The following is a 20,819-nucleotide window of genomic DNA, read 5'->3' as shown; positions in this document are numbered from 1 at the left end:
CTCTCAGGGGCTCTGGTGGTGAGATCTCTGTGCACCCGAGTTCCCAGCTCTGCCCACCTGCTGCACCCATTGCCAGAGGCTCCTCCCCCTGCTGGATTCTCCTATCTCTCAGGGATCTGGTGGTGAGATCTCTGTGCACCTGAGTTCCCAGCTCTGCACACCTTCTGCACCCATTACCAGAGGGTCCTCCCCCCTGCTGGATTCTTCTGTCTCAGGGGCTCTGGTGGTGAGATCTCTGTGCACCTGAGTTTCCAGCTCTGCTCACCTGCTGCTCCCATTACCAGAGGCTCCTCCCCCTGCTGGATTCCTCTATCTCTCGGGCTCTGGTGGTGAGATCTCTGTGCACCTGAGTTCCCAGCTCTGCCCACCTGCTGCACCCATTACCAGAGGCTCCTCCCCCTGCTGGATTCTTCTATCTTTCAGGGGCTCTGGTGGTGAGATCTCTGTGCACCTGAGTTCCCAGCTCTGCACACCTGCTGCACCCATTACCAGAGGCTCCTCCCCCTGCTGGATTCTCCTATCTCTCAGGGGACGCTGGTGGTGAGATCTCTGTGCACCTGAGTTCCCAGCTCTGCCCACCTGCTGCACCGATTACCAGAGGCTCCTTCCCCTGCTGAATTCTTCTATCTCTCAGGGGCTCTGGTGGTGAGATCTCTGTACTCCTGAGTTCCCAGCTCTGTCCCCCTGCTGCACCCATTACCAGAGGCTCCTCCCCCTGCTGGAGTCTTCTATCTCTCAGGGATCTGGTGGTGAGATCTCTGTGCACCTGAGTTCCCAGCTCTGCCCACCTGCTGCACCCATTACCAGAGACTCCTCCCCCTGCTGGATTCTTCTATCTCTCAGGGGCTCTGGTGGTGAGATCTCTGTGCGCCTGAGTTCCCAGCTCTGCACACCTGCTGCACCCATTACCAGAGGCTCCTCCCCCTGCTGGATTCTCCTATCTCTCAGGGGCTCTGGTGGTGACATCTCTGTGCACCTGAGTTCCCAGCTCTGCCCACCTGCTGCACCCATTACCAGAGGCTCCTCCCCCTGCTAGATTCTTCTATCTCTCAGGGGCTCTGGTGGTGAGATCTCTGTGCGCCTGAGTTCCCAGCTCTGCACACCTGCTGCACCCATTACCAGAGGCTCCTCCCCCTGCTGGATTCTCCTATCTCTCAGGGGACGCTGGTGGTGAGATCTCTGTGCACCTGAGTTCCCAGCTCTGCCCACCTGCTGCACCCATTACCAGAGGCTCCTCCCCCTCCTGGATTCTCCGATCTCTCAGGGATCTGGTGGTGAGATCTCTGTGCATCTGAGTTCCCAGCTCTGCACACCTGCTGCACCCATTACCAGATGCTCCTCCCCCTGCTGGATTCTTCTATCTCTCAGGGATCTGGTGGTGAGATCTCTGTACTCCTGAATTCCCAGCTCTGCTCACCTGCTGCACCCATTACCAGAGGCTCCTCCCCCTGCTGGTTTCTCCTATCTCTCAGGGGCTCTGGTGGTGAGATCTCTGTGCACCTGAGTTCCCAGCTCTGCCCACCTGCTGTTTCCATTACCAGAGGCGTCTCCCCTGCTGGATTCTTCTATCTCTCAGGGGCTTTGGTGGTGAGATGTCTGTGCACCTGAGTTCCCAGCTCTGCACACCTGCTGCACCCATTACCAGAGGCTCCTCCCCCTGCTGGATTCTCCTATCTCTCAGGGGCTCTGGTGGTGAGATCTCTGTGCACCTGAGTTCCCAGCTCTGCACACCTGCTGCACCTATTACCAGAGGCTCCTCCCCCTGCTGGATTCTCCAATCTCTCAGGGGCTCTGGTGGTGAGATCTCTGTGCACCTGAGTTCCTAGCTCTGCACACCTGCTGCACCCATTACCAGAGGCTCCTCCCCTGCTGGATTCTCCTATCTCTCAGGGACTCTGGTGGTGAGATCTCTGTGCAGCTGAGTTCCCAGCTCTGCACACCTGCTGCACCCATTACCAGAGGCTCCTCCCCCTGCTGGATTTGGTTCAGACAGGTAAAGGCGCAGAGAGTGTATTGACATCATCTCACTGCTGAAATCCCCAGAAGGTAAATGTATTGATGACTCCGCCTACCACAGACTCCACCTATAAATGGAATACACACAATAATAATCAGACCCCCTCACCTCTTTATGTATTATGAGGCTTCTCTCATCCATCTCAGGAGGGAGATCCGAGCCAACCAATACCAGCTCCAGAGTCACCTGCGGCATCAGCACTGCCAGTTCCTGCCAGGAGGGGGCAGCAGATAAACATGTCAGCACCTTTTATAGCAACATTAACACCCAACCCAGTCCTGATTAGTCCCACCCACTAGTAGAATAAACCACACCCATTTTCACCTTCATCCTACATACATACTAGCAGGGGCCACGCTACAAATTATATCAGGAATAGTTTATTTCGCCAAGCATGACTGGGTCATGCCTGGAATTGGGTTTGGCACAGTACATTTGGCTCAGAAAGGACATCAATCGATAGCATAGAGCAACAGGAGCAGACATTTACAATTACACATGTCAGGAGCAGACGGTTACATTTGCATTTTAATTGCATTTACATTGTACATTACGTTTGCATATACAGTTTACATACTAGAGCAGCAGTTGGCTCTGACCGTGACAGTTCTATATGTCATGGGGGGTGCCCTGGTGGGAGTATGTGGAGGGAGTTCAGGAGGCTGACGGCTGAGGGGAAGAAGGAATTACTATGCCTAGCCGTCTTTGTGGAGATGGCCCGAAGCCTTCGTCCTAGTGGCATCGGACTAAAGTAGCAGTGGCCCAGGTGAGAGGGGTCGTTAGCGATCTTCAGGGCCCTCGATCTCAATCTTTTGTTGTGTAGGAGGGCAAGTGAGGGAAGAGGTCTCCCAATGACCCTCTCTGCTGCCCTGATGACCCTCTGAAGTGAGTGCCTGTCGCTGGCGGATGCGCCAGCGTACCAGACCAGGATGGATGAGCAGAGGATCGACTCAATGGTAGCGGAGTAGAAATTGGTCAGAATCTCTTGGGCCATGCCAAACTTCCTCAGCTGGCAGAGGAAGTACAGTCTCTGCTGGGCTTTTCTCTGTATTGCAGTGATATTGGGCCTCCAGGTGAGGTCACTGGAGATTGTAGTGCCCAGGAGGCGAGCGCAGGGTACTCTTGCCACCTCCGTACCATCGATGTGAATTGGGGGTGGGGTGGAAGCGGACCTTCTGAAGTGGACAATTAGCTCGACAGTTTTTGCGGTGTTAAGCACCAGCCTGTTCCCCTTGCACCAGAGGGAGATTCTCTCCACCTGCTGACAGTACTCCTGGATATTGTCCTTGGTGATGAGTCCAATGATAGTAGTATCGTCGGCGAACTTGATGACCTTAACTGAGTCTGCCCTGGATCTGCATTTGTTTGTGTAAAGGGAGAACAGCAGTGGCGACAGGACGCATCCTTGAGGTGCACCTGTGTTTGTGGTCATACTTCGTGATTTGATGTCCCCCAGCCTGACGACTTGGGTCCTGTTGGTGAGAAAGTCTGTGATCCAGAGTCGTAGGCTTGGGTGCACTCCCAGTGCAGCTAGTTCTTCCAGCAGAATGCGTGGACAGATGGTGTTGAACGCCGAGCTGAAGTCCAAGAGTAGAATTCTGGCGTACGTGTCTGGTCTATCCAGGTGGTCATAAATAGATTCAAGGCAGATGTTTACTGCGTCATCAGTGGACCGGTTTGCCCTATACGCGAACTGATAGGGATCCAGAAGGGGCAAGGTGGAGAGTTTGTGTAATGATCGCTGCTGCAGCAGCTGTTGCTGGAAGTAGTAGTGCTGCAGCTCAGGCAGTTCTGATCTATTTCCATGCAAGCTGCATAGCTTTGTCTGTCTTTCCCTGCTGTCAGCTTGTGACTGATTATTCACCTGTGTGGGAATCTGCATGTCTGCTCCCATTGGATGACCTCAGTATAAAGATCTGCTTCCTGCAGGGTTTCCTTGGGTTTTCATAGCTTCAGTTAAGCCTGTCTTGCTGTCGCTTCAGCCCTCGATCGTGTTTCTTGTTCTAAAGATACTTTGCTGGTTTTGCATCATATATTGGTTCATTGCCAATATATATGCATACCAGCACGTTTATTATTTTCCTTGTATTCGTGTTACGTTGATACATCAGTGTCGCTGATATATACGTACACGAACTGTTTATTTCCTGTGTTCAGTTAGTCAGTTTTCCAGCACGTTTTGGTAGTTTGCGCGTACCGTGAGCACCCGTGCTGAGCTAGTATCCTGCTCCTGGTCCTGTTTGTGGATTGCGTTCATCTCTGCGAGGAAATAACGAATCCTTCTGAATCCTGTTCTGTTACTGTTTGTGGATTGCGTTCATCTCTGCGAGGAGATAACGAATCCTTCTGAATCCTGTTCTGTTACTGTTTGTGGATTGCGTTCATCTCTGCGAAGAGATAACGAATCCTTCTGAATCCTGTTCTGTTACTGTTTGTGGATTGCGTTCATCTCTGCGAAGAGATAACGAATCCTTCTGAATCCTGTTCTGTTACCGTTTGTGGATTGCGTTCATCTCTGCGAAGAGATAGCGAATCCTTCTGAGTCCTGTTCCCTGTATTACTCCAGTGCTAGTCAGCGTTCCTGCCTATGTCATATATCGGTTCATTGCCGATATATACATATGTTAGTCAGACGTTACAAATAGTTTCATTGATAGCTGTAATTGTAATACGCTAGGAAAACATACTTATTGTATATTTATCTGTGTTACGTTCATCTATCTTGATCCTGCTATTTCCTGACTATCCTGTCCTGTCTTTGTGAGGCACGCCATCGCTGCATCGCATTGGCTGCCTCATTCCAGTCTGTCTGGTTTTGGACGCTTGCTGTCACTAAGTAGCCGCTAGCTAGCAAGCGTTCATTCTGTCTACCTGTCCTGATCTCCTCAGTTCTGGTTTATGCGCTCAGCGCTACTTTGCGCTGAGACGTTATAACGAAAGCATTGTTTGTGGCTGTCGGATCTGCACCGGCTCTGTGCGCCACAATCTCCTATTGGAGTCAGTCCTCCCCTCCACTATACTAGGGATAGCCTGTTTCCTTGTGCTAGTGTGTGTACCTCCTCCACGCCAGCTCATGCGTTGCATGCTGACTGTGGAGAATACACCACCAAGCCTTACAGTTTGAGGTTGGATAGAACTGCTCGCTCCAGGGTTTTCATTATGACGGACGTAAGGGCCACAGGTCTAAAGTTGTTAAGCTCGGAAACCCCGTTTCTTAGGGACAGGGATGATGGTCGACCTCTTGAAGCAGGTGGGGACCTTTCCTTCCCTTAGTGACCTGGTGAAGATGGTGGAGAGGATGGGATTAGTGACTTGGTGAAAATGGAGGAGAGGATGGGAGCGAGTTGCGTGGCACAAGTTTTCAGGCAGGCTGGAGTCACGCCGTCAGGGCCAGGAGCTTTCCTGATGTTTAGTGTTGATAGGAGTTGCAGGACATCAGCCTCTCTCACCGCTGGGGAGGGGGGTGGGCTTGTGATGTTCTCCTCGGTGCGTGGAGGGGGAGTGAGAGGTTCCGAGTGCTCCCCCAATTCTTCCTGTCTCTCAAACCTGCAGTAGAACTTTCTGAATTCTTCGGCTAGTTCTGGGCTGGGGGATGCATGTTGAGGGGGGGTTTGTAGTTGGTGGCAGTCTTAAGCCCCCTTCACATGGCCCATGAGTCGTTTGAGCGCAGGTTTTGTTCCATCCTCTCAGCATATTCCCCTTTGGCGGCCCTCAGTTCCCGATTAAGGTCGTTCCTCGCCCTTCTGTAGTCTTCCAGGTTGCCGGACTTGTGTGCGACTTCCTTCTGCCTCCGGAGTTGCCGTAGCTTGTTGGTGAACCACGGCTTGTTGTTCAGGCAGACCTTGAAGGATTTGCTTGGTATGCAGGAATCCTCACAGAAACCGATGTATGAGGCGACGTTGTCGGCCCACACATCCAGGTTTGGCGCTTCCAGGGACTCCCAGTCGGTGCAGTCAAAACAGGCCTGGAGTTTAAGCTTGGCCTCATCTGTCCATACTTTGACGGTCTTGAGGGTCGGTTTTGCCGATTCTAGGCGTCTCCTGTAGGTCGGGATAAGATGGACGAGGCAGTGATCGGAGGAGCCCAGAGCCGCCTCTGGGACAGCCTTGTAGGCATCCTTCAGTGCTGTGTAGCAGTGGTTGAGGGTGTTCATGCCCCTGGTGGGGCAAGCCACGTGCTGGTGGTAGTGTGGCATTTCCCGGCAAAGATTGGCCTTGTTGAAGTCCCCCATGATCACGAATAGTGAGTCTGGCTGGGATGTCTCCCACCACGAGATGGTCGCACTTAGCTCCAGCAGGGCAGATTTGGCATCAGCGTCAGGAGGAATGTACACTCCGACAAGGACATAGGAGGAGAACTCGCGTGGAGAGTATGACGGCCTGCAGTTGATAAGTATGAGTTCAAGGTCAGGAGAGCACTTCCTGGTGAGAACTGATGAAGAGGGGCACCATGATGAGCTGATATAAAAGCAGATACCCCCACCTCTTTTTTTCCCGGAGAGTCCAGGGTCTCGATCTGCTCGAGTGAGGCTGTAGCCTGGGAGATGGAGAGCGTTCTCAGGTATGTCCCCATGTAGCCATGTTTCCGTGAAACAGAGGACTGGAGTTGTCTTGCTGAGGTCTCTCGTGTCACTAGGGTTGCCACCCGGCCGGTATCTGTCCGGTACTACCGTTAAAATAGTCTATGAAGCCGGAGCCGGAATTATATTTGTACCGGCACGTCATTTGCCGGTAATTCTGTCACTCAGCTCTCTCTCTCCTTGGATTGGCTGGCCACCGGGCACTGCCAGCCAATCATCAGTAAGTGCTGCAGGCTGTTTTTCTCCCCACACGCTGGCTGGTGAGGACTCGTGGAGAGGGAGGAGCCGACAGGAGAGTGAGAGTCTTGGTGCTGCTTCTGTGCTGCGCAGCGTGTGCTTAGGTAACTCACTCTGAAAAGAAATCTCCATATCATTTTACATGTTCCTACCAGCTGTCCCACTAAGATGATTTTATGTACTACTGTATGTCTTGTTCGTTTGCTGCCTGTGCCTGATAAGTGTTAAATCATGGAGACTCATACTGCAGAAATGAAATGTAGTCTGCAGGTTATACACACACCAATGGGATTCCCTGCATTTGTGGAGTTACTGCAGGCTGGTGAGAAAGAGGAGAGTGGGACATGGCTGTAGTATTGTGCACACAGCGGCAGAGTTGAGCCAGCCCATCCCTCAGGAGGAGAGAGGGCCAGGCAAACCTTTACCAGCTGAAGTGCTGGGTGAAAACAAGCAGGTAGCAGAGGACTCACACCCACACACTCTCTCTTCTGTTTGCTTTTTCTATTCCCGACCCTCTATCAGCTCCTATCCCCTCTTCCAGACTCATATGCTAGCTACTCACCATACAGTTTTCTAGCAGATTTACCTGCCAGATTGATTTTTTTTTCCAACATGTCCGATCTGAATCTTGATCAATTTTCCAATTGATTTCCATAGCAGTGAATGGAAATCGATCGGAAAATCGATTGAAATTCAGGTCAGACATGTTGGAAAAAATTGATCTGGCAGGTAAATCTGCCAGAAAATTGTATGGTGTGTACCTAGCCCATTATTGATACAATTCCACGTGTGATCAATCGTTTCTGCGGTAATCAATCAGAAACGATTAAGGGACTTCCGAGGCAAGGGGCAACAATCTATGTTTACTCACCTGGGGCTTCTTCCAGCCCCTAGCAGCCGTTTCAGTACCTTGCAACAGCCCCGGTCCTCCGCGTGTCCCGCTGGCCGTCTGTAATGACCACGACCCTGCTGGCAGGTTGTGTCGTCTGCTTGGGCACTTGCACCCATGCTTCCACGTCATTTGGCAGGTACTGCGCAGGCACATTACGTGCTAGATGATGTGGATGCATGGACACCAGAAGAGATGACCCGCCGGCAGGTCAACGATCATTACAAACGGCAAGCAGAATAACGCGGAGGACCGGGGCTGCAGCAAGGTACTGAAATGGCCAGGGCTGTGGAGTCGGAGTCGTGGAGTCGGGCAATTTTGGGTGCCTGGAGTCGGAGTCGGGAAAAAATGCTCTGACTCCGACTCCTAATGAATTTGTAACTGTAATTAAAATAGAAAATATGATAAAATGTTCTATTTCTCAGATAATAGTCATTAAAAATAATGTATATATACAGTATATATACAGTAATAGCTGTGCTTAGTCCACAAAAATGAAATAAACCAATCAAAATTAGTTACTTGTGCTGCTTCAATAAAGCAGTCCCCGTATTTTTAAGGTCAGATATACATATCTGATTGTGACTGTATATATGATGTGTACACAGGAATCTCTTATATATGTTACGGCCAGAACCCGAAGTTTGGCCAGAACTAGAAGTGGCCGGCCAATGCGCGAACTGGCCGCTGCGCTGCGGCCAATGTGAGAAATGAAACAATTCCTGTAAGGTTAATGTGATGTTGTGGCCGCAGCGCAGCGGGGCAAAATGTATCACATCTTTACTTTATTCAATGGCATTAAGCCGCCCGACTTTTTCCTCTGCCTCTCTCTCCTCCCCCCGCCTCTCTCTCCTCCCCCCGCCTCTCTCTCTCCTTCTCTTATGGGCACAGCCGGGCCAGGGACACGCGTGTCCCTCCGGAGTCGTTCGTCGCGGCAGGGGAATCCTGCCGTTCTTGCAGAGCGGGTGCTGGCAGAAGCAATGTCTGCAGCCTCCCCCGCTCTGCTCTCCTGCCGCGAGGAACGACTCTCCTGGACACGCGTGTCCCCCGCCCGGCTGTGCCCATAAGAGAAGGGGAGAGAGAGGCGGGGGGGGGGGAGGAGAGAGAGGCAGAGGGAAAAAGCCGGGCGGCTTAATGCCATTGAATAAAGTAAAGATGTGTGATACATTTACCCGCTGCGCTGCGGCCACAACATCACATTAAACCTTACAGGAATTGTTTCATTTCTCACATTGGCCGCAGCGCAGCGGCCAGTTCGCGCATTGGCCGGCCACTTCTAGTTCTGGCCAAACTTCGGGTTCTGGCCGTAACATATATACTAAATAACATCTATGCTGTAAGAATAAAGCCTGATGTGTAGCTGTGTCACTAATAGAGATGGTCAACGAGATGGAAATAATTCAGCATTGATGCTGGTTTATGCAAATGTATGCACTCCCTTTGCTGATGAAATCAAATAATTTGATGTGTTATTAAAATTTGGTTTGGTGACTACAAATTAAAGGGTACCTGAGACGGATGAAAAGTAAAGTTTTATACATACCTGGGGCTTCCTCCAGCCCTCTTCAGGCTAATCAGTCCCTCGCTGTCCTTCACCACCCGGATCTTCTGCTATGAGTCCTGGTAATTCAGCCAGTCAGCGCTGTCCGGCCGCATGCCGCTCCCACAGCCAGGAACATTCTGCACCTGCGCAATAGTGCTGCACAGGTGTAGTATGCTCCTGGCGGCGGAGTGTGTGCATGCGCACTACGCCTGACTGGCTCAAGTACCTGGACTCATAGCAGAAGATCCAGGTGGCGGAGGAGGACAACGAGGGACTGATTATCCTGAAGGCGGCTGGAGGAAGCCCCAGGTATGTATAAAACTTTAATTTCATCTGTCTCAGGTTTACTTTGTTACACAGTAGTACTATACTCTACATATGCACTCCCCACAGAGCTGCAGGGAATCCACTGAGAATGCTGTGCACATTGAACACAGAGGTGTTGTCTGTTTACAATCTCCTCATTCCCCTGCAGAGTACCTGCACATCTTTCTTACATGTACCCACACTTACATTGCCTAGGGCCTGATAGATGTTCTTTGTTCCGGTTGTACCTTTTACAAGTACTCTTACCAAGGACTAGTTTTAGTCTAAAGGGAATAAATATAGTAGTCTACATATCCTTCTCACTTCAGTTGTCTTGTAAAATTCCTAAGCGTTGGCAGTTAAGAGACGAATTTCATGTTACATACTTTTAATCAACAAAATTGTAATATGCAAATTAGAGGAGTCGGAGTCGTGGAGTCGGAGTCGGTGGAATCCTAAACTGAGGAGTCGGAGTCGGTGGATTTTTGGACCGACTCCACAGCCCTGATATAAGGACACAGAGGCTGGTGATAATATACAAAATGTGCCTCTTTGTCCTATATGAATTGCAGAAACCCACCTTTGGCTCTCTTTAGGGCCCGTTTCCATTATCACGAATCTGCATTGCATGCGTTTTCTGCACGCAGAATCGCATAACCAATACAAGTTAATTAGCCTGTTTCCACTTGTCAGGACAACAGTGTTTTTCTGTACAGGAAAAATCTGCACAGCAGAGCCATCAGAATTCGCACACTGCCTTGTGCATGCAACGTAATTAATAGGAAATTCGCATGCGTTTTCGCGATGCGAATTTTCCATGCAAATAAGCGTACGTTTTTGCATAAAATCAATGTAAGGGCCGTTTCGACGAGTGCGGTGCAATTTCTATGTGGAAAACGCATAAACGAATTCACATGCGCATGCAAATTTAAATGCAAATTTTCATTCGCATGCGTTTTCGCGTTCCTGTGTAAGGATGTGAATTTAACTATATCAGTGCCTGTGTGCTCTTACATTTATTTTACACATGCAGATTCGCTGTAGTGGAAACGGCCCTAAAAGCATACAGGTACTGACATGGTTAAAATTCGCAAACTTACTAACATTTGCGAAAACGTGCGCAAATTCGCTTCTGCATTTTCGATAACAAACTCGCATGGGCCCTTACAGTATGCCTATACCCACTACGCTGGTATACTCTACTTAGGGCTCGTTTCCACTATTGTGGTGCGGAATCGCCTGGATTCCACCGCGGACGAAATCGCATGCGGATGCGTTTCTGCATGCGTTTTTCCCTGCGATTTCGCATGGCTAAGTAATAGGCGATTTTAATCATGTCACTGCCTGTGTAAATTTACATTACATTCCATGCGAAATCGCGGGAAAAAACGCATGACAAAGCCGCATGCGATTTCCCTATTAAAAGCATTGCGGGCGAATCGCACGCATTCCAGCCGCACGCGAAATCTGACGGCTCTGCCGTGCAGATTTCCCCCGCACACCAAAACGCTCCCGCACGACGCACAAGTGGAAACAGTCCCATCCACTTGTATTGGCTGTGCGAATCCGCATGCGGATTAGCTGTAGTGGAAACGAGCCCTACGTCTATTATTTGACAGTATAACAAAATGGTGGATGTGGTCCCCGACAACCTGGGTGTACATACCTCTGCCCTCAATACTGAAGATTATGAATTATTACAACCCGGCTGGACTTTGGTAGGAAGAGCTGGTATACATCAGAGATAGTACACCTTGTCATCAGGAACAGCTGAGACCCCCTCACACATCCACATGTATATAAATAGGCTCAATTTGTTTATAAAGTCAAAGTCGCATTTATCATTCAACTTATGGTGACAACAACATACCCCACACAAAGACTATAATTTTACAATAGTCTGGCTACATAGATTCATTAGCAAAGTTCTGCATCTAAATATGTAACGTTAATTACAAAATAAGGCTCCTCATAATCAAAGTTGGCCAGCGCAATGCCTCATCATGGGACAGACCAAATGATTTGCATAGCTCCGCCTCCTTCTGACTGTATTAACCCTGGCAGCCTTTCCATCTCACAGGCCACACCTCCTCTGCCCTCAGACAGCCCATCCCAGGACTCAAGTCAGGTATGGACTATGGACAAGGCGGAGAGCCATGATATACGGGGAGCCATAGAGAGTGGCAGCATCAATGTAAACAGCCATCTAGCGACAATCTGTGTGTCGCTTGCGTGACGGTTTTTATAATGGGGGACAGCGGGGGGGGTTGGTGGCACAGTATAAGGACACAGAGGCTGGTGATAATATACAAAATGTGCCTCTTTGTCCTATATGAATTGCAGAAACCCACCTTTGGCTCTCTTTAGGGCCCGTTTCCATTATCACGAATCTGCATTGCATGCGTTTTCTGCACGCAGAATCGCATAACCAATACAAGTTAATTAGCCTGTTTCCACTTGTCAGGACAACAGTGTTTTTCTGTACAGGAAAAATCTGCACAGCAGAGCCTTTAGAATTCGCACACTGCCTTGTGCATGCAACGTAATTAATAGGAAATTCGCATGCGTTTTCGCGATGCGAATTTTCCATGCAAATAAGCGTACGTTTTTGCATAAAATCAATGTAAGGGCCGTTTCGACGAGTGCGGTGCAATTTCTATGTGGAAAACGCATAAACGAATTCACATGCGCATGCAAATTTAAATGCAAATTTTCATTCGCATGCGTTTTCGCGTTCCTGTGTAAGGATGTGAATTTAACTATATCAGTGCCTGTGTGCTCTTACATTTATTTTACACATGCAGATTCGCTGTAGTGGAAACGGCCCTAAAAGCATACAGGTACTGACATGGTTAAAATTCGCAAACTTACTAACATTTGCGAAAACGTGCGCAAATTCGCTTCTGCATTTTCGATAACAAACTCGCATTGCACAAGTGGAAATGGGCCCTTACAGTATGCCTATACCCACTACGCTGGTATACTCTACTTAGGGCTCGTTTCCACTATTGCGGTGCGGAATCGCCTGGATTCCACCGCGGACGAAATCGCATGCGGATGCGTTTCTGCATGCGTTTTTCCCTGCGATTTCGCATGGCTAAGTAATAGGCGATTTTAATCATGTCACTGCCTGTGTAAATTTACATTACATTCCATGCGAAATCGCGGGAAAAAACGCATGACAAAGCCGCATGCGATTTCCCTATTAAAAGCATTGCGGGCGAATCGCACGCATTCCAGCCGCACGCGAAATCTGACGGCTCTGCCGTGCAGATTTCCCCCGCACACCAAAACGCTCCCGCACGACGCACAAGTGGAAACAGTCCCATCCACTTGTATTGGCTGTGCGAATCCGCATGCGGATTAGCTGTAGTGGAAACGAGCCCTACGTCTATTATTTGACAGTATAACAAAATGGTGGATGTGGTCCCCGACAACCTGGGTGTACATACCTCTGCCCTCAATACTGAAGATTATGAATTATTACAACCCGGCTGGACTTTGGTAGGAAGAGCTGGTATACATCAGAGATAGTACACCTTGTCATCAGGAACAGCTGAGACCCCCTCACACATCCACATGTATATAAATAGGCTCAATTTGTTTATAAAGTCAAAGTTGCATTTATCATTCAACTTATGGTGACAACAACATACCCCACACAAAGACTATAATTTTACAATAGTCTGGCTACATAGATTCATTAGCAAAGTTCTGCATCTAAATATGTAACGTTAATTACAAAATAAGGCTCCTCATAATCAAAGTTGGCCAGCGCAATGCCTCATCATGGGACAGACCAAATGATTTGCATAGCTCCGCCTCCTTCTGACTGTATTAAGCCTGGCAGCCTTTCCATCTCACAGGCCACACCTCCTCTGCCCTCAGACAGCCCATCCCAGGACTCAAGTCAGGTATGGACTATGGACAAGGCGGAGAGCCATGATATACGGGGAGCCATAGAGAGTGGCAGCATCAATGTAAACAGCCATCTAGCGACAATCTGTGTGTCGCTTGCGTGACGGTTTTTATAATGGGGGACAGCGGGGGGGTTGGTGGCACAGTATAAGGACACAGAGGCTGGTGATAATATACAAAATGTGCCTCTTTGTCCTATATGAATTGCAGAAACCCACCTTTGGCTCTCTTTAGGGCCCGTTTCCATTATCACGAATCTGCATTGCATGCGTTTTCTGCACGCAGAATCGCATAACCAATACAAGTTAATTAGCCTGTTTCCACTTGTCAGGACAACAGTGTTTTTCTGTATAGGAAAAATCTGCACAGCAGAGCCATCAGAATTCGCACACTGCCTTGTGCATGCAACGTAATTAATAGGAAATTCGCATGCGTTTTCGCGATGCGAATTTTCCATGCAAATAAGCGTACGTTTTTGCATAAAATCAATGTAAGGGCCGTTTCGACGAGTGCGGTGCAATTTCTATGTGGAAAACGCATAAACGAATTCACATGCAAATTTAAATGCAAATTTTCATTCGCATGCGTTTTCGCGTTCCTGTGTAAGGATGTGAATTTAACTATATCAGTGCCTGTGTGCTCTTACATTTATTTTACACATGCAGATTCGCTGTAGTGGAAACGGCCCTAAAAGCATACAGGTACTGACATGGTTAAAATTCGCAAACTTACTAACATTTGCGAAAACGTGCGCAAATTCGCTTCTGCATTTTCGATAACAAACTCGCATTGCACAAGGTGAAATGGGCCCTTACAGTATGCCTATACCCACTACGCTGGTATACTCTACTTAGGGCTCGTTTCCACTATTGCGGTGCGGAATCGCCTGGATTCCACCGCGGACGAAATCGCATGCGGATGCGTTTCTGCATGCGTTTTTCCCTGCGATTTCGCATGGCTAAGTAATAGGCGATTTTAATCATGTCACTGCCTGTGTAAATTTACATTACATTCCATGCGAAATCGCGGGAAAAAACGCATGACAAAGCCGCATGCGATTTCCCTATTAAAAGCATTGCGGGCGAATCGCACGCATTCCAGCCGCACGCGAAATCTGACGGCTCTGCCGTGCAGATTTCCCCCGCACACCAAAACGCTCCCGCACGACGCACAAGTGGAAACAGTCCCATCCACTTGTATTGGCTGTGCGAATCCGCATGCGGATTCGCTATAGTGGAAACGAGCCCTACGTCTATTATTTGACAGTATAACAAAATGGTGGATGTGGTCCCCGACAACCTGGGTGTACATACCTCTGCCCTCAATACTGAAGATTATGAATTATTACAACCCGGCTGGACTTTGGTAGGAAGAGCTGGTATACATCAGAGATAGTACACCTTGTCATCAGGAACAGCTGAGACCCCCTCACACATCCACATGTATATAAATAGGCTCAATTTGTTTATAAAGTCAAAGTCGCATTTATCATTCAACTTATGGTGACAACAACATACCCCACACAAAGACTATAATTTTACAATAGTCTGGCTACATAGATTCATTAGCAAAGTTCTGCATCTAAATATGTAACGTTAATTACAAAATAAGGCTCCTCATAATCAAAGTTGGCCAGCGCAATGCCTCATCATGGGACAGACCAAATGATTTGCATAGCTCCGCCTCCTTCTGACTGTATTAAGCCTGGCAGCCTTTCCATCTCACAGGCCACACCTCCTCTGCCCTCAGACAGCCCATCCCAGGACTCAAGTCAGGTATGGACTATGGACAAGGCGGAGAGCCATGATATACGGGGAGCCATAGAGAGTGGCAGCATCAATGTAAACAGCCATCTAGCGACAATCTGTGTGTCGCTTGCGTGACGGTTTTTATAATGGGGAACAGCGGGGGGGGGTTGGTGGCACAGTATAAGGCAGGGCTGTGGAGTCGGAGTCGTGGAGTCGGAGTCGGGCAATTTTGGGTGCCTAGAGTCGGAGTCGGGAAAAAATGCACCGACTCCGACTCCTAATGAATTTGTAACTGTAATTAAAATAGAAAATATGATAAAATGTTCTATTTCTCAGATAATAGTCATTAAAAATAATGTATATATACAGTATATATACAGTAATAGCTGTGCTTAGTCCACAAAAATGAAATAAACCAATCAAAATTAGTTACTTGTGCTGCTTCAATAAAGCAGTCCACGTATTTTTAAGGTCAGATATACATATCTGATTGTGACTGTATATATGATGTGTACACAGGAATCTTATTCATTTGTAGTTAGCCAATAAATGGTATCATCCTGATTTAAAACTTCTTGCTTACACAGGAATCTCTTATATATACTAAATAACATCTATGCTGTAAGAATAAAGCCTGATGTGTAGCTGTGTCCAGGGGCGTTTCTAGGGTCCTTGGAGATCAGTGGCACCTGTGGGCACCAGGCGGGGAGGTACATGCGCCGCGGCAAAAAATGGGCGTGGCCATGCAGTGAGTGGGCGTGGCCATGGGTGGGGCCAAATGTACATGAACTTAGCAGCGGTGTAAGCTACGGATAACGGGCCTGCCCATCGAAATATTGGACGGAGCCCCCTGTCCTTTATTTCGATCATTTACAATCAGTATAGGCATAAATCAAAGATGTATACGCACATAAAATTTTGATTGGTCAATCACTGACCCCAAATTTCCCACCCCCGTGCAGTAAGTGGGCCAACAGACAATGAATTTTATGAACAGAGCTAAAATTGGCTAATCAAAATTGCATGTGTGTACCAGGCTTTACAGCTAATACTGTACATACTGAAAGTAGCAGGGATCAGCATACAATACAGCTGGTTTACAATCAATAAAGGCACAGAGTAACACCTTACACTGTACACACTGGAGGTAAATCAGCACACAGTGCAAGCACTAGAGAACAGCGTATACTGTACATACTGTAGGCAGCAGAATTCAGCACACTGCAGCTAGCGTGCCAAAAATATGACGATCACGTTGTGCGGCGTGCTTATCGCGCCGCACCAAAAAATGGGTGGGCCATGGACCAGAATATAGGTGTGGTAACGGGTGGAGACAAATTTACATGAACCTAGCAATGGTGGGACATCAGATTAGGACAGTGGTGGCGAACCTTTTGGAGGCCGAGTGCCCAAACTGCAACCCAAAAGTCACTTACCGGTATCTATCGCAAAGTGGCAACAGCAATTTAAACTAAATACTGTACAAACGTTTTAACTCATACATGAACATTATGGAAAATCCAAGTTGAAAATAAACTGTGAAGATAAACAATTTCATCCATCCTACTCCTGAAAAATGTATTCAATTTTTTAGAACCTCCCAGTTTTATTTTCTGTTTTAAAACGCTAAAAAAGTAGGTTTAATGCTATTGTCTCATATGATAAGGATTCAGCTTTTCCCAAAGTCTCGCAGTTAGCAATCATGTGACCCCCAACAAGACATATTCAGCAATCATGAGGCCCCCAACAAATCAGGAGGCCCCCAACAAGACAAATTCAGCAATCATGAGGCCTCCAACAAATCATGAGGCCCCCAACAAGACAAATTCAGCAATCATGAGGCCCCCAACAAGACAAATTCAGCAATCATGAGGCCCCCAACAAATCATGAGGCCCCCAACAAGACAAATTCAGCAATCATGAGGCCCCCAACAAATCATAAGGCTCCCAACAAGACACATTCAGCAGTCATGAGGCACATAAATAGACAGCATTTCACATAAATAGGCAGAATGCCCCCTTAATATGGTAGCCCCCCCAAGTTAGGTAGTGAGTGACAGGGACCCCCAGGTTAGCTAGTGAGTGACAGGCGCCTCCAGTTAGGTAGTGAGTGACAGGGACCCCGATAGTGAGTGACAGGGAGCACCTTTAGGTAGTGAGTGAGTGCCAGGGAGCCCCTTTAGGCAGTGAGTGAGTGACAGGAAGCCCCTTTAGGCAGTGAGTGAGTGCCAGGGAGCCCCTTTAGGCAGTGAGTGAGTGACAGGGAGCCCCTTTAGGGAGTGAGTGAGTGACAGGGAGCCCCTTTAGGGAGTGAGTGAGTGACAGGGAGCCCCTTTAGGGAGTGGGTGAGTGACAGGGAGCCCCTTTAGGGAGTGAGTGCGTGCCAGGGAGCCCCTTTAGGGAGTGGGTGCGTGCCAGGGAGCCCCTTTAGGGAGTGGGTGCGTGCCAGGGAGCCCCTTTAGGGAGTGAGTGAGTGACAGGGAGCCCCTTTAGGGAGTGAGTGCGTGCCAGGGAGCCCCTTTAGTGAGTGAGTGAGTGACAGGGAGGCCCCCCCTCTAGCCGCCGCCGCTCCCCCCCTACCTCTCAGCAGACCTCAGGATCAGTGGCGACCCGACCAGATGTACGAGCGGGCGCTGGACGCACCCGCTCGATATGCGGAAGTGATGTCACTTCCGCATATCAGTGCGGGCGCTGGGTCCTAGCGCCCGCACGATTGGTCGCCGGCTCGCCGCCTGATCCTGAGGTCTGAGACGAGTGTCAGTGACGCGGCGCGGCGGCGGCTGGAGGAAGCCGCTGTCTTGACAGAGGGGGCAGCCGGGCGGAGATCCGTGGCACCCCAGGAAAGATTGGGGGCACGTGCCCCCCTAAAACAGGGCTAGCGACGCCCCTGGCTGTGTCACTAATAGAGATGGTCAACGAGATGGAAATAATTCTGCATTGATGCTGATTTATGCAAATGTATGCACTCCCTTTGCTGATGAAATCAAATAATTTGATATGTTGTTAAAATTTGGTTTGGTGACTACAAATTAAAGGGTACCTGAGACGGATGAAAAGTAAAGTTTTATACATACCTTGGGCTTCCTCCAGCCCTCTTCAGGCTAATCAGTCCCTCGCTGTCCTTCACCACCCGGATCTTCTGCTATGAGTCCTGGTAATTCAGCCAGTCAGCGCTGTCCGGCCGCATGCCGCTCCCACAGCCAGGAACATTCTGCACCTGCGCAATAGTGCTGCACAGGTGTAGTATGCTCCTGGCGGCGGAGTGTGTGCATGCGCACTACGCCTGACTGGCTCAAGTACCTGGACTCATAGCAGAAGATCCAGGTGGCGGAGGAGGACAACGAGGGACTGATTATCCTGAAGGCGGCTGGAGGAAGCCCCAGGTATGTATAAAACTTTAATTTCATCTGTCTCAGGTTTACTTTGTAAGGCCTGGAACCCACTGAAAACCGCAAACGCAAAACGCAACCGCTAGCGTTTTGTCTGAGCGGTTTGCAAGCGGATTCATGCGCGTTTTGGGTTGTGTTTTGCAACATTGTATTTTTTTCCCCAGCGGGTGCCTAGCGTTTTGCGTTTTGCGTTTTTATCCTGATTGGTCCTGTGAATTATTTTTAATTTTGTTACAGTGTGCTGAACCGCAAAACGCTAGCAAAACCGCTCAGTTTAGGTTTTGCTGAGCGTTTCTGCTAGCGTTTCAATACTTTACATTGAAGCGCTAACGCTCCCAAAATGCTGCAGGTCCTGCGTTTGCGTTTCTGGGAAACGCAAACGCTCCTGTGGAAGTTGCCCCATCCATTAACATTAGCCCAGCGTTTTGGCAAACTGCTAGCGTATCGCAGTGCTGCCAAAACGCTGCCAAAAGCGCTCCTGTGGGTTCCAGCCCTTACACAGTAGTACTATACTCTACATATGCACTCCCCACAGAGCTGCAGGGAATCCACTGAGAATGCTGTGCACATTGAACACAGAGGTGTTGTGTGTTTACAATCTCCTCATTCCCCTGCAGAGTACCTGCACATCACTCTTACATGTACCCACACTTACATTGCCTAGGGCCTGATAGATGTTCTTTGTTCCGGTTTGTACCTTTTACAAGTACTCTTACCAAGGACTAGTTTTAGTCTAAAGGGAATAAATATAGTAGTCTACATGTCCTTCTCACTTCAGTTGTCTTGTAAAATTCCTAAGCCTTGGCAGTTAAGAGACGAATTTCATGTTACATACTTTTAATCAACAAAATTGTAATATGCAAATTAGAGGAGTCGGAGTCGTGGAGTCGGAGTCGGTGGAATCCTAAACTGAGGAGTCGGAGTCGGAGTCGGTGGATTTTTGGACCGACTCCACAGCCCTGGAAATGGCTGCTAAAAGTTAGAAGAAGCCCCAGGTGAGTACACATAGATTGTTTTCCCTCGCCTCGGAAGTCCGTTAATGGCTGAATTCCCGCTAGCCAATTCTATGAGATTGATCCGAAAAACAGGTTGATTCCATTAATCTGATTAACTTGGCTTTCAGTAATTCAGTCGTTAATGGGCACAACGGTCATTTCCGAACACTACAGGGTAATTGGAAATAATTGATCAGCTGTGGAAGTGTGTCATTAATGGGCACCTTCAGAGTTTACCTTTAGGGAAAAAAGTGCACCTGGGGGTACTCCCCTCAGGAGGGGGATCCTAATGAGGCTTCCCCTATCCTCAGCAGAGGGGATCCAGCTCTAGTACCCCCTAAAGTCTGCTTGTTGGGGGTGTGCGCAGGTGCAATAGTGGCTTTTCCCTCGGACTCTGGCGTAAATAGCTGAGCCTGAACAGGTCCGCTTTACTTTGTATAGTGGTCACGATGGGGCTCGGCTATTTCCGCTGGAGCCTGAGCAGTAAGCCGCTAGTGCACCAGCTACATGTCTTTTTCCGGGGCTGCCAGCACTGAGTAAAATGCTGAGTAAGATGGGGGCAGGGCCGGTTTAAGCAACAATGGGGCCCCAGGGCAAAATAAACCTGGGGGGCCCCCCCAACATATACCCCGGAACAAAAATCGGCATTAACCAGCTGAGCGGTCTGGACGAGCTCAGCTCGTCCAACACCGCCAGCGGCTGCCGCTCAGGCCCTGCTGGGCCGATTTTAATGAAATAAAAAGCAGCACACGCAGCCGGCACTTTGCCAGCCGCGTGTGCTGCCTGATCGCCGCCGCTCTGCGGCGATTCGCCGCGAGCAGCGGCGAAAGAGGGTCCCCCCAGCCGCCTGAGCCCAGCGTAGCCGGAACAAAAAGTTCCGGCCAGCGCTAAGGGCTGGATCGGAGGCGGCTGACGTCACGACGTCGGCTGACGTCGATGACGTCACTCCGCTCGTCGCTATGGCGACGATATAAGCAAAACAAGGAAGGCCGCTCATTGCGGCCTTCCTTGTTTATTCTGGGCGCCGGAGGCGATCGGAAGATCGCCTCCGGAGCGCCCTCTAGTGGGCTTTCATGCAGCCAACTTTCAGTTGGCTGCATGAAATAGTTTTTTTTTTATTTAAAAAAAACCCTCCCGCAGCCACCCTGGCGATTTAATCAGAACGCCAGGGTGGTTAAGAGACCTTTTTTGCAGCTGG

General features: G+C 49.1%; 1 protein-coding gene across 1 annotated transcript in view; it reads right to left on the bottom strand.

The window, feature by feature from the left end:
* ZMYND15 (zinc finger MYND-type containing 15) overlaps positions 1–20,819 on the bottom strand; it is a 102,358-nt gene that overhangs the window by 27,621 nt on the left and 53,918 nt on the right. The window contains exon 10 of the mRNA XM_068272012.1: positions 2,126–2,227. Coding sequence (XP_068128113.1) covers positions 2,126–2,227 — 102 coding nt within the window. The remainder of the gene's footprint in view (positions 1–2,125; positions 2,228–20,819) is intronic.

The sequence above is a fragment of the Hyperolius riggenbachi genome, chromosome 3 (genome assembly GCF_040937935.1).
Source record: "Hyperolius riggenbachi isolate aHypRig1 chromosome 3, aHypRig1.pri, whole genome shotgun sequence".
NCBI lineage: Eukaryota > Metazoa > Chordata > Amphibia > Anura > Hyperoliidae > Hyperolius > Hyperolius riggenbachi.
Note: the sequence above shows the minus strand (reverse complement) of the source record. Positions and strands in the feature narration are given on the sequence as shown.